Consider the following 13,897-nt stretch of genomic DNA (forward strand, 5'->3'; position numbering starts at 1 on the left):
AAATGGCACCAGAGGTTTAGGAAATCTGGATGCTAAACAGTTTTCATACAAAAGAAACATCGTGTTATTTTACTTTCAGCTGAACATTTTAAATTTTCATTAGTCAAATCCAGAATCCCAAGTTGATTTATTTAGAAGTAACAGTCACTGATTTTAATGGATATTGCTTCCTTATAAATAGTTTATCTTGCACCCTCTGTCTGTGTCACTAATGGAATTTACTCTGTAGGATGGAACATTAAACTGAAAACGAGCCCTCGCCAAATTAAATATGTAACCATATTCTCATTTACTCTGGTCCACTGCACTTCATAAAAACACTGGAATAAAGATGTGAATTCTCATGCAAAACCCCCTGAAATGTGTGTGATTTGCAGCAGGGAGCAGCTTCGTTGATAGTGAAGATTTTCTGACTAGGATTCTAAGGCAGAGTTTGTTTTTTCATGCTTCCAACCCATCATCTTGTTCACCAGGTAATGGGACATTTTCACACACTATTTTCAGCCCCATCAAGTCATTATAGACTGATTCCCAGTTATCCTGTTGTTTTCCTTACCAATGCTGTTCTTGCAATGTTGCAAACAACTTGTGCAACAATCAGTCTGCCATTCAACTGAGCAACAATGTAGGGCAAAAAAACTACTACCCAACAAAATAGAATACCACTCGAAATAGAATACCCTATGAGACTAGACTTTCAATCCTGGGCCTAGAAAGTTTAGAACTAAGACGCCTTAAACAAGATCTAAGTATTGCCCATAAGATCATATGCTGCAACGTCCTGCCTGTCGGCGACTACTTCAGCTTCAACCACAAGAACACAAGAGCACACAACAGATTTAAACTTAATATTAACCGCTCCGCCACCCTGAGTCTAAGGAGAAGTGTGGTATAAAAAAAATTTCAATCAATCAATCAATCAATCAATCAAATAAATAAAGAGAGAGAGAGATAGTTAGATGATAGATAGATAGATAGATAGATAGATAGATAGATAGATAGATAGATAGATAGATAGATTACAGACAGACAGGAGAGAGGTAGATAAATGTTGGTTTTTTTGTCTTTTTCAGTGACCTGTAATTCAGAACAAATGAAACATTGAAACATAGAAACATAGAAGTCTGACGGCAGAAAAAGACCTCATGGTCCATCTAGTCTGCCCTTATACCATTTCCTGTATTTTATCTTAGGATGGATATATGTTTGTCCCAGGCATGTTTAAATTCAGTGACTGTGGATTTACCAACCACGTCTGCTGGAAGTTTGTTCCAAGCATCTACTACTCTTTCAGTGAAATAATGTTTTCTCATGTTGCCTTTGATCTTTCCCCCAACTAACTTCAGATTCTGTCCCCTTGTTCTTGGGTTCACTTTCCTATTAAAAACACTTCCCTCCTGGACCTTATTTAACCCTTTAACATATTTAAATGTTTCGATCATGTCTCCCCTTTTCCTTCTGTCCTCCAGACTATACAGATTGAGTTCATGAAGTCTTTCCTGATACGTTTTATGCTTAAGACCTTCCACCATTCTTGTAGCCCATCTTTGGACCTGTTCAATTTTGTCAATAATAATTTAAAAAAAACCAAAATCCATTACTATTAAAACCAAAACAACCAGCAAAACATAGAAACATAGAAACATAGAAGTCTGACGGCAGAAAAAGACCTCATGGTCCATCTAGTCTGCCCTTATACTATTTTCTGTATTTTATCTTAGGATGGATATATGTTTAAATGCAAAGGTCATGGAATGGGTAGGCATTCTCTCTTGACCCCTAATTCAATGACAGAGTTCTCTGATATTCAGTCCACTCTCTTTCACTTTAGACATGGAATCAATATCTTCAGAGGGGGCAGTGAATGTTTCATGTCATTGCAAAGTCCTCCCTTTCTGTTGGGGAAAAAAAACTGTTTCTTTCTTTTCTTTTTTAAAGGCAGAAACTGACACAAGAGACTGAGAAAACAGACAGGCCCCTTTTCATCTCCCTGGCAGCCTCAGAACTAGCTAGCTGGCATTGTAAAGGGGAAAATCTGACTTGGGAACAGCAAGTTGGCATGGAGTGAATGAATCAGCAATTGCGTAAATGCCCCTCCCCTTCCAAAAAAAATACCAAAGAGAACACGAAACTTTAGGAGGCAGCGGTAGTCGTTCCCAAACTGCAGGAAGTCCTTTTTTTTTTTTCCATTTCATTTTCCATGAATTCACAGAGTTTGTAACTGACTTTGAAAAGTCAAGTAAAGGGAAACAAAGACGGAGCGGAATAATAATTAGGATGATTTGTAGTCTGGAAACGAAGTCCTGTGTGTTGTACTTTTTAGGCATTTAAAGGATTTTCATTCAGGAGCTCCAGACAGCTTCTTCATCATTCCAAGACATGAAATAATAAAGTTACAGGAAGAAAGGTTTCTGTTGCATGTTGGGAAAAACCTCGCAGCACTAATTTGTCAACAGTCCGCAAGGCAAACAGGTGTTTTCGTTCCCTGCCAGCAAGCCAGCAACAACCATCAATTTTACTGGCAAATATTTGGGCTTTAAAAGCCCAGACTACAAATTAGAGAACTCTCCTCAAGCATTGTTCCATCAGAGTCATTAGAGAATGGAACTTCCAGATGGAGTATGAATTCATAAAAATTCCATGTAAATACACCCTGCACTTTATAAAACTCTTGTTGCAAAGCTGTATAATTGAGGTTTCTATTTCTGGTCTAATATTAAGTAAAATAAAAACCTCAGTCTCCCTACAATGCTTATATGGTGGTAGGTTTCCAGAAAGAGTTTGGATAATAATGAGCTGCAATAGTGTCCAACTTTGGCAAGTTGACCGTTTCACAGAATTCCCTAGAGACAACCGAGTCTTCAGAGAAGGACAGCATATAAATCCAATCAATCAATCAATCAACCAATAATAAACCATCCCAGGTTGTTGCCAAGGTTGGACACAGGATGGATTTTTTAAAAGTCAAGTTGATTGAAATCACAATTTAAATCATGATTTAAATCATTTGTAAAATGTCTTGATTTAAATTAGTTTATGGGTTTTTAATTAGGGTTTTATAGTTTTTTAGATTTTAAATTTGACTTCTTTTTATTGTTTTGTATTTACACTGTTGTTGTAAGCCGCTCTGAGTCCTTGGGGGGCAGAGAAGTTGAAATAAACAAACAAACAAACAAACTCGATTTAAATCATAATTTTTAAAGAGCAACTGCCATTTCTGTCCCGCAGCAGATCCTCCCCTGACCTGCTATTGACTCACTGACAGTTCTGATATTGAAGAATATACAGCCTCATGCTATATAACTAAGCTCCACTTCATGCTAAATAAGCTAAATTATTAATCTTAAATAGAAAACTATATTTGATAGATTTTTACTCCAAAAGCGTTTTATTAAAATAAATTTGATAAATTAAAAAAAAACCTGATTTAAATTTTAAAAATCTGTTGAGTTTTTTGTTTGTTTGCTTTTTAATCATCAATTTTTATCTACCTGTTGGACACTTCTGAAGTGATATGTTTTTTGCAAGTTAGAGTAGCAAAGCTCTGTAATTTTCTATATTATTCTTTGTAATTTGACATCCTTTGTAATCCTTTGTAATCCTGTATCTGTAATACTATGGTATGACTCAAATATGTGGATTTGGTATCTGTTAATCTAGCATGATTGATATCACATAAGATAATTATTATAACTTGATTAGCATAAAAATAATTATGTCTGATTATGCTTTGAAGAGGGTTTTATTAACCAAAGTAAGGGACAGTTGTGTCTGCAATTAAAATTTCTATTTCTGAGTCGCTACTATGTCCTCCCATATAACAAGTTTTTCTGTAAAGCTGTTCAACTGTTCCTATTTTTATGCTATGTTATATAAGCCATTTACTGGCTAATCCAAGTCTTCATTTCATCTATTTTCATAAATTCTGCTTTACTTTAAGCATTGGGAGAGAAAATTATGGAAATGGTTTTACGTTTGAAAAATGTATGACCTACTTTTCATTCCTCTATGTAAATGTACCAAAACAGTACCTTAGAGTACAGCATTAAAGCACAGATCACTGAATCAAATCTAGTTATAGAAATAAATCTTCCAGCCACTACTACTATCCCTGTTTCTAGGAACATTACTGAATTGTTGCGATATGTCGGAGTAATGGAAGCATAATTGCAAATGGTTTTATTTTCTACTATACAAAATTCTATCCAAAATCATAACTGCATGATGTTTGATTGATCATAAATGTAACATTTAGCCGCCCTGAGTTTCGGAAAAGGGCGGCATACAAATCTAATTAATAATAATAGTAATAGTAATAGTAGTAGTAGTAATAATAATAATAATAATAATAACAACAACAATAACAACAACATAAAATTAGCATGCATTTTGTTTCAATTTTCTTCAGACTGATACTAAAATAAGGAATAATAAAAAAGTAAACATTTCCAATAGAGGTGTGTTGTGTGCGTATTAATTCTCCACAACCTTCTGTGGAATCTCCTATCTGTAGTTGGGAGGATCTATTCTAGAGCACTGATGTCAAACTCGTGACTGCCCATTGTTGTCATATGATGTATTGTAACCCCCCCCCCCCACTTCGCTAAACCAGGAGTGGGCATGGACTCAAATGTGTCAACCCCTAACCCCCAACATTTCTCCCTTAGACTCTCCACGATTGACCTCTCCAGATTCCTAATAGGCCAGTAAGGGGCGTACATAAGTGCACTGGTGTGCCTTTTGTCCCCTGTCCAATTGTCTTTCCTTTCTTTCACCTATCATATATATTTTCTTTCTTTCATATATCCTCTCCTCTAAGTTCACTTTTACCCTTATATATATTACCACATGTCTATTTTTCTTCCTATGTATTTGTGTATTGGACAAATAAATAAATAAATAAATCCTGGCCGCAGTCTGCCAGTTTGACACCCCTGATCTAAACCATATATTGTGCAAAGGTTTCTGTACACAATGCTATTTCATTGTGCCATTCAAGTGTATGCTATACCAGCCTGCATTTTACACCCAGCCGCTGTGTGTTGAGACTGTCTCTACCTCCGATTCTATCCAGTATGATAGACGGTTTTTGTGCTGCTGTGAACAGTGCTGTCTTTTAGTCCAATCCCTGGTAGGATTTCCTATCTGTCAATGCAGAGGTCTGGTCTTGCCACGGCGCTTTCTCTGTGTGATCTTTCTCCTGTGTCTGCTGCTGTCTCAGGTATTCTCTCAACAGCTCACCTCTGAATGCCATCTTACCTATGTACTCCTAGATGATCTGGGTTTAGAAACATAGAAGATTGACGACAGAAAAAGACCTCGTGGTCCATCTCGTCTGCCCTTATACTATTTCCTGTATTTTATCTTAAGATGGGTATATGTTTATCCCAGGCATGTTTAAATTGTGGATTTACCAACCACGTCTGCTGGAAGTTTGTTCCAAGGATCTACTACTCTTTCGGTAAAATAATATTTTCCCACGTTGATTCTGATATTTCCCCCAACTAACCTCAGATTGTGCCCTCTTGTTCTTGTGTTCACTTTCCTATTAAAAACACTTCCCTCCTGAACCTTATTTAACCCTTTAACATATTTAAATGTTTTGACCATGTCCCCCCACCCCTTTCCCTTCTGTCCTCCAGACTATACAGATTGAGTTCATTAAGTCTTTCCTGATACGTTTTATGCTTAAGATCTTCCACCATTTTTGTAACCTGTTTTTGGACCCGTTCAATTTTATCAATATCTTTTTGTAGGTGAGGTCTCCGACATTCACCAAATCCACCAGCTCTCTTTCTCCTATCTATTCCACAATACAAGAGAAGGAATACACTTATAAGTTTTTTTTAATCCCACCTTTGTTATTTTTAAACAACTCATTGTTGCCAAGTGAATTCACAAATCTGTTGCCTTTATTTCTCTGTCCAAAAAAAAAAAAAGCACTTGGCACCATTTAGCTTTTTATCTCAGATTAGGCTAAACTATTTAGGAATGCAGCAACTAAAAGACCTCCATGGTTTTTTTACATTTTCCATACTCTCATGGATGCCTCAGATAGTATGGCTTCCAATGCCCTCTTTAAGACTGAGTAAGTAAGCTTACTTCAATTTCAAATATCGACCGGCTGAAACCCCAAAACTACATTTCTAGATCACTTCAAATGAAAAATATCCATTTAAAAAAAAAGGCAGACTTCCCATTCTGGGGAAAGTACAGAACTGAGGCAAAATCAGACACATTTTTTTCAGCAGAACTGATTTACTTCTAGGTCTCTTCTAGGGCAGTGTTTCCCAACCTTGGCAACTTGAAAATATTTTGATTACTGCAACGCTCTCTACATGGGGCTACCCTTGAAAAGTGTTTGGAAACTTCAGATTGTGCAGAACGCAGCCGCGAGAGCCATCGTGGGGCTCCCTAGATTCGCCCACGTTTCTGCAACACTCCCTGGCCTGCACTGGCTGCCGATCGGTTTCCGGTCACAATTCAAAGTGTTGGTAATGACCTTTAAAGCCCTACATGGCATTGGACCAGAATACATCCGTAACCGCCTTCTACCGCACGAATCACAGCGGCCGATAAGGTCCCACAGAGTTGGCCTTCTCCGGGTCCCGTCGACCCAACAATGTTGTTTGGTGGGCCCCAGGGGAAGAGCCTTCTCTGTGGCGGCCCCAGCCCTCTGGAATCAACTCCCCCCCAGAGATTAGAATGGCCCCCACCCTCCTTGTCTTTCGCAAATTACTCAAGACCCACCTTTATCGCCAGGCATGGGGGAACTGAGACATCCTCCCCCAGGCTTTTATATTTTATGTTTGGTATGTATGTGTTGTATGGTTTAAAATTGTTGGGGTTTTAGATATGTTTTATTTTAATATTAGATTTGTCTCACTGTTATATTGTTTTTGTATTAATGTTGTGAGCCGCCACGAGTCTTTGGAGAGGGGCGGCATACAAATCTAATAAATAATAATAATAATAATTTGGACTTCAACTCCCAGAATTCCTCAGCCATCGAATGCTGGCTGGGGAATTCTGGGAGTTGAAGTCCAGATATCTTCAAGTTGCCAAGGTTGGGAAACACTGTTCTAGGGTATTCAAAAGAGACTTATTCCAGCACCTTTGTTGCATATTTTCTCACTAAGGAAAGTGTAAGGAAATATATAACAGAAGTACTGGAACGAAAGTCCTCTGAACAGGCAATCACAACTATAAATCACAACAACCCACTAAAAAATAGCAACATGCACAGGGTAATGCATCACACAAATTATGCACTTGCTGCCTGGTATCTGATACAACTTTCAATATTTCTGTCCATTATCCCATAACCTACAAACACCAATTTAAGTAGGATTCAGACTGGCAGAGTATTAACAAAAACTTGCAGGTGGGATTTTAAACTCTAGAAAAAAATGCTTAAAAAATTCCAGTTTGAAAAGCTTGTAACTAAGAGAATAAGAACATGAAGGACTTGGAAAGTATTTCTTCTATTGAGGATTCCTCCATGACTTAATAATAACACACCAGCCTCTTATCCCCCAGGCTAGGAACAGTTCAAGCCATTCAATTCCTTCAAGGACACCATAATATGGATCAAGGTCAAATGCAAGCAACTTCCTAAATACACAAAACCTAGGCATAATAGCTTGCAGTTAATATTCTGTAACAAATGAAGATTAAAAAAAAGCAAAGCCAGCAGTTTTGATATTTTCCATTTCAAAGGTTGATATAGCTGAAGAACTGCTCTGAATTTATCAACTGCCTGTGTCAGCTGTCCGGGTTTTTTTTTAAAAGAGTGAAAAATCAATGTGAAAATAATATAGCTACTTTAGACTTCAGCACAATCACAGGCACTAGCAGACTGAATCTCATAATTAGCTGTCATTTGCTTTGGAAAAAGCTGAGTGAGCATTATTTCTACTATGGTGCAACACACATACGTAACTGGCAATTTAATTCAATTCTCATAGTTAACCTTAAGACACACCCCAGGCTATGCCAGAATTTGCTTTAACCAACATTTGTTGATTAAGGCAGGGTCCTATTTTATTTATAATCTTAATCTATAAATCACAATGATTTGATATCAGTATCAGGCTATTTCAAAGTGAAGCAAATCACATTAATCTATTTAGTGTGAGATGTGAATACAACCTAAGTACTTTGACACTGGAAATATCTAGCCACATTTATTCCTTTTAAAATGCCATTAGACTATCTTTGCTACACTACACTAACAAAGCTTAGAGGTATGAATTACTATTCTATTCTATTGATATAATTGTTCTCAGCAAAACAAAAGGAATTGCAATTGACTTGCAAGCATTCATTTAGTGATCGAAGTTACAACAGCATTGAAAAAAATGACTTATGACGATCCTGACACATATAACCATCACAGCAACTCCACAGTTCTGGGTACATCTGGGTGCAAGCAGCACTTATTTATGATGGCTGGTCTATCCCAGAGCCATGTGATTGCCATTTGCAACCTACCCAACCGGCTTCTGACAAGGAAAATCAATGGGGCAGGTGAGATTTACTTAATGACCATCTGATTCACTTAGCAGCTGCATTGATTTGCTTAACCACCGTGTTAAAAAGGTCATAGAATGCAGTGCAACTCACTGAAAAACTGCCCGGCTTAGATAGTGTTGTGGTTAGCTCTCGCCCAGCTCCTGGCCCAAGGACTGTGGATGTGGGGGAGACATCCACATGCTGCAGGCCTGTTTTGCCCCTGGTGGAATCTGCTGATGAAGGCTCCTCTGACCAAGAAGACATGAGTGACAGGGAGGAGGAGAGTGTGGCAGACAGCTCAGGAGATCAATTATCTAGCTCCTCCTTTGATTCAGAACAAGAGTTAATGATACAGCCACGCATGAGGAGAGCGATGCATAGGCAACAACAACTGAGAGATTATCATCAAAGAAAATGAGGCCACCTGTGGTTGGGTGGGGCTGTGGTAATTAGTGAGGCTGCTATAAATAGCAGCCTGTGGGTTTGGCCATTGTGGAGGATTATCTGATCGTTGTGTTTTGTGACTGCTTTGCTGACTTTGATCTTTGTGTGCTGATTTTTCCCGGCTTTGAAACTAACCCAGAGCAAAGTGTGTTTCACTTTGTGAAAGAAAAAGGACTGTGAATTGCCTCACAGCTGCAAGCTAAGTATCACAGAACTGATAAGGGACTTGTACAAATTACCAATTTGTTTGGAGACGAGTGCTCTTTGCTATACCAAAAGAGGGCTCTGTTTATTTGCATTTTCGGTATAAAGAACATTGTTTTGAATTTTCAAACGTGTGTGTGTCTGAAATTGTATCTGTGCATTTTTGGGAGGATTCTACCAGAGAGCTCGACAGAACAGTTAGCAATTGAAATTTTGGGCCCAATTGTTGTTCTAAATCAAGAAGCACCTGTATTCTTCCACATCACACATTTTTTTACTTGAAGGATGTGCAATCTTCTCTAGACAGAACATCATATATGTGTTATGTGTGTGTGTAGTGTGGCAGCTCTCCAAATACCACTGAGACATGTGCATCTGTTAGCTCCTAATTACAAACTGCCAATTAGCACAACAACAAAAGCTAGGAGTAACTGACATTAGGAACTGCATTGTCACAATGCAAAGCAACATGGTGATTGATTGATTGATTGATTGTATTTCTATGCTGCCCAACTCCCGAAGGACCCTGGGAGGCTTACCACTCTACAGAGGTGTGCCTCCTTCCTAGTTTTATTTATCAGGGTTACGTTATTGAAGAAAGTTGTTGTCTACTTAGACTTTCAGAAAGAAGTAATAAATCAATTGATTACACTTGAGGGAGAGCCACAATCAACACTGGCAATGAACGTGAACACTCAGGTGTTTTGAACATACACATTATTCCTTTTTGGGTGGGTGGTGTTATGCAGAGTGCAGAAATATAATAAGCCAAAGAAATTAAAGTACACAAATCTTGAATCAAGATAGTATTTTCCCCTATATTTTGATGCATATTTTAGTAATACTCAACACAATTCTTCAATGTCCTAGCTCAAGTTTTTAAAAAAGATTCCCGTTATGTTTTGGCTTTGATTCCTAACTGAAATTAAGCCAACTCTGTAAATGCTCTAGATTGGTACCTGTTCAAGTTCCACTACTTAAAACAAACCAACCGAGGCTCCATCAGAACATTGTGCTAAAATGTTATCAGTCCTTAGATGCAAACTTATGAACCATAAGACAAAACCTGAACAGAGGGATATGCACACGTGCTGAAGCGCCAGAAAAAAACTTTTAAAAATGGATGGAAACTAATCAAGAGGGAACCAACTGAGAATTAAGGAGAAATTTCCTGACAGAACAATTAATTGGTGGAACAACTTGCCTTCAAAAGTTGTAGTGCTCCAACACCGGTGCATTTTTTATAAAAAAGATTGGACGATCCTTTGAAATGCCATAGGATTTCTCCTGCTGGGATGGAGTGGGGGTTGGATTAGAAGACCTCTAAGGTCCCTTGTCCAACTCTTGTTACTCTAGTTTAAAAAAATCTACCGCAGTGGTTCCCAACCTTTTTTTGGCCATGCCCCACCTAAACATCTCTAAAATCCTGATGCCCCCCCCCCATATAATTCTTACTATTCAAAAAGTGAACTCCTACTCACCTGGAGGAAGCCTAAAAGACCATTAATGTGGTTTAAAACAAGGTTCCAATTGTCCCTATTAAAAATAAAATTGCACCCCCTGTGGGGTGTAGACCCCCAATGTTGGAAACCAGGGTTCTACAGTATTGGAAACAAGCCACACCTCTAAGTATCATTGTTTTTGTTCTTTTTTTAAATAAAAGAAACTTGCTGGAAAAGGCAATTGAAGTTACACACAAGGGTGTCTTCTTGCATCAATGGTCTGAAACAGCTAAAGCAAAAAATATGAGAAGAGGCCATTCAGATATCACTTTGGCACACAGCAGCAGCCAGTATGATAACACTCATCAGGCCTGGGATTCAGCTGGAAAAGCAAGTCGAACAAAAAAACAACACAACCCCACGTGCCCAACCGTCAGCTGCCGCTCACAGGGGATCTGCAGAGAGCAGAATATTTTCCTACAGCAAAAATGCAGGCATGCACACGCCTGCTCAGGATTTGGAAGCCTTGCCTTATTTCAATGCAAAGAAGAAGGGGAATCTGATTTAATTTATTTCATTTATAAGCCGCCCAACTCCTTACGGAATTACAGGGAGATCCCAGAGTCGAAACTCACCATGGCCAATTGGAAAAGGGGGGGACTCCCTGCGAGACAATTTAGCAATTCTATTTCAGTAAATTGTGTTTTTTTTTTTAAACTATTTTAATTTTTGCCATTTGCATTTTGTCCCTCCTCTTGCATTTTTTTAACGATCCAGTCCCACCCACTGTATTCCTTTGATATTTAGAGTTGCTTTTGTCCTGCAAGGTGAGTTGTCCCAAGCAATAAGTTGGCCATGGGAAGTTGTCCTAGACACACACACACACAAAGAGGATCCAGTTTGGTTCCTTTGGAATTCCTTTTTCAGCTCCCCCCCCCCCGAAATTCATATTGTTCCAACCCTCTTTGCCTTTCGTAAGAATTTTAAAACTTATTTATGCCGCCAGGCTTGGGGTCATTAGATCCCAGCCTCTGACCACTGAATGCTTAGTATGTTTGGTTGGTATTGAATGATTTTTGATATTCCGGTTTTATAATGTTTTAAACTATTTATTTTAATTGAATCTAATTGAATTTTGTATACTGTTTTATTTTTGATATCTTGTGAGCCACCCCTGTCCATGCAGAGGGGCGGCATACAAATCCAAACAATCAATCAATCAGGAAAAATAGCCAAAAGTCCTCAAGAACCTATGCCAACATAAAACACTTAGAGAGGGCTGTAAAACACTGTGAAGCGAATGCTATTGCTAAATGCTATTTCCAAATTGGGTTTTCCCCCCTCCTTTTTGATCTCCTTATCTCTTGAGACCGACCGTGCCCGTATACGTTTTACTCATAGAAATATACATAGAAACATAGAAGATTGAGGGCAGAAAAAGACCTCATGGTCCATCTAGTCTGCCCTTATACTATTTTCTGTATTTTATCTTAGGGTGTTTATATGTTTATCCCAGGCATGTTTAAATTCAGTTACTGTGGATTGACCAACCACGTCTGCTGGAAGTTTGTTCCAAGCATCTACTACTCTTTCGGTAAAATAATATTTTCTCATATTGCTTCTGATCTTTCCCCCAACTAACCTCAGATTGTGCCCCCTTGTTCTTGTGTTCACTTTCCTATTAAAAACACTTCCCTCCTGAACCTTATTTAACATATTTAAATGTTTCGATCATGTCCCTCCATTTCCTTTCTGTCCTTCAGACTATACAGATTGAGTTCATTAAGTCTTTCCTGATAAGTTTTATGCTTAGGACCTTCCACCATTTTTGTAGCCCGTCTTTGGACCTGTTCAGTTTGATCAATATCTTTTTATAGGTGAGGTCTCCAGAACTGAACACAGTATTCACATGGGGTCTCACCAGCGCTCTATACAGTGGGATCACAATCTCCCTCTTCCTGCTTGTTAGACTTCTAACTATGCAGCCAAGCATCCTACTTGCGACTACACTGCTCACCCATTTTCAGACTGTCAGAAATTACTAACCCTAAATCCTTCTCTTCTGAAGTTTTTGCTAGCACAGAGCTGCCAATACAATACTCAGCTTGAGGATTCCTTTTGCCCCAGTGCATTATTTCACACTTGGAAACATTATTTCCAAATTGGTCTCTTTTTTTCCTTTTGGTTCCCATCCCTTGAGACCCACCGCGCGCGTACACGTGTTTTACTCGGCTTTCCAAGTGCAAGCCTTGCACTCTCGCCCTCATCCTCACGCATTCCGAAGTGACACCAACCCCGGTCCCAAGAGATGCGTGTTTGCAACGATTCCCCCACCCAAGCTGAACCGCAGCCCAAAGCGACACGCCCAGGGTCTGTTCACACGTGCACGGGGGTCGTGGAGTCGTTCCCGGGTTTTCCTCCCTCACCTTGGGCGATGGCGATGGACTCGAAGCGGTGCAACTCCCTCAGCAGGCAGCTCCGCTCCGTCGAGTGGAGGCTGTAGATGAAATCGCGGGGCCCCTGCGCCGTGTTGAGCGCCTCCATCGGCTCCTTCTTGGGGTGCGTGCCCAGCGACCGCGGGGAAGCCAAGCAGGAGGCCGCGGCCGGCAGCCACAGTCCGTCCTCGGGCCGGGAGGCACGACGGAGGGCGCTCAGGCGCCGGCGGAGAAGCAAGAGGCAGCGGCACCCGACGAGGCGTGACGCCCGCTCAGAGGAACCGGCCGAGCCCAAGCGCAGTGCCAACCGGCAGCTCAGCCACGTCGGCGACGACATGCCGCCCGCCTGGCTACCGGCGCTGGGAAGGAGAAGGGCAGTGGCGACCCCCGGCCGCGGGGAAGGCAGTGCTCATGAGTCTTGTCCCGAGCTTTTCCTTTCCTTGGCCGCGCCCTGCCCGGCGGTTCCGGCGACTCAGAGTCCCAGGACAGCTCCGGCCAGCCGCCGCATCTCCCCTCAGGCAGAAACCACAGCGGCGACAAACCACACCTCGCAGCCTCCCGCCTCGCCTGTCAGGGCGGGACTGAAAACAGGGGAGGCGGGCGGGCGGCGCCACGCAGGCGCACTGGCTTCGCCTTGCCAGCGGCCGCGACCCCGCCCCCCACGCCTTCCAACCAATGGAGGGAGAGAGAAGCCTCCTCTTTTCGTCTCCACCTGCTCCTAATATACGGAGGAGCATGAGAATTCACCCACGCCCACCTCTCTGCAGATCATCGCCCCTCCCCTTTTTATTTTTTATTTTGCTTCCTTTCTTTATCGTAGTTCCCTGCAAAAATCCGGTTGGCCCGTTGAGTGGCAGC

At 40.5% G+C, this 13,897-nt stretch overlaps 1 protein-coding gene across 1 annotated transcript in view; it reads right to left on the bottom strand.

Annotated features, from left to right (window-relative positions):
- Positions 1-13,648, bottom strand: part of TMEM65 (transmembrane protein 65) — a 28,100-nt gene extending 14,452 nt beyond the window's left edge. Inside the window, exon 1 of the mRNA XM_070748265.1 lies at positions 13,031-13,648. Within this exon, the coding sequence (XP_070604366.1) occupies positions 13,031-13,376 (346 nt within the window). The 5' untranslated portion in view covers positions 13,377-13,648. The remainder of the gene's footprint in view (positions 1-13,030) is intronic.
- Between the last annotated feature and the right edge of the window lie 249 nt (positions 13,649-13,897).

The sequence above is a fragment of the Erythrolamprus reginae genome, chromosome 3 (genome assembly GCF_031021105.1).
Source record: "Erythrolamprus reginae isolate rEryReg1 chromosome 3, rEryReg1.hap1, whole genome shotgun sequence".
NCBI classification, from domain to species: Eukaryota; Metazoa; Chordata; class Lepidosauria; order Squamata; family Dipsadidae; genus Erythrolamprus; species Erythrolamprus reginae.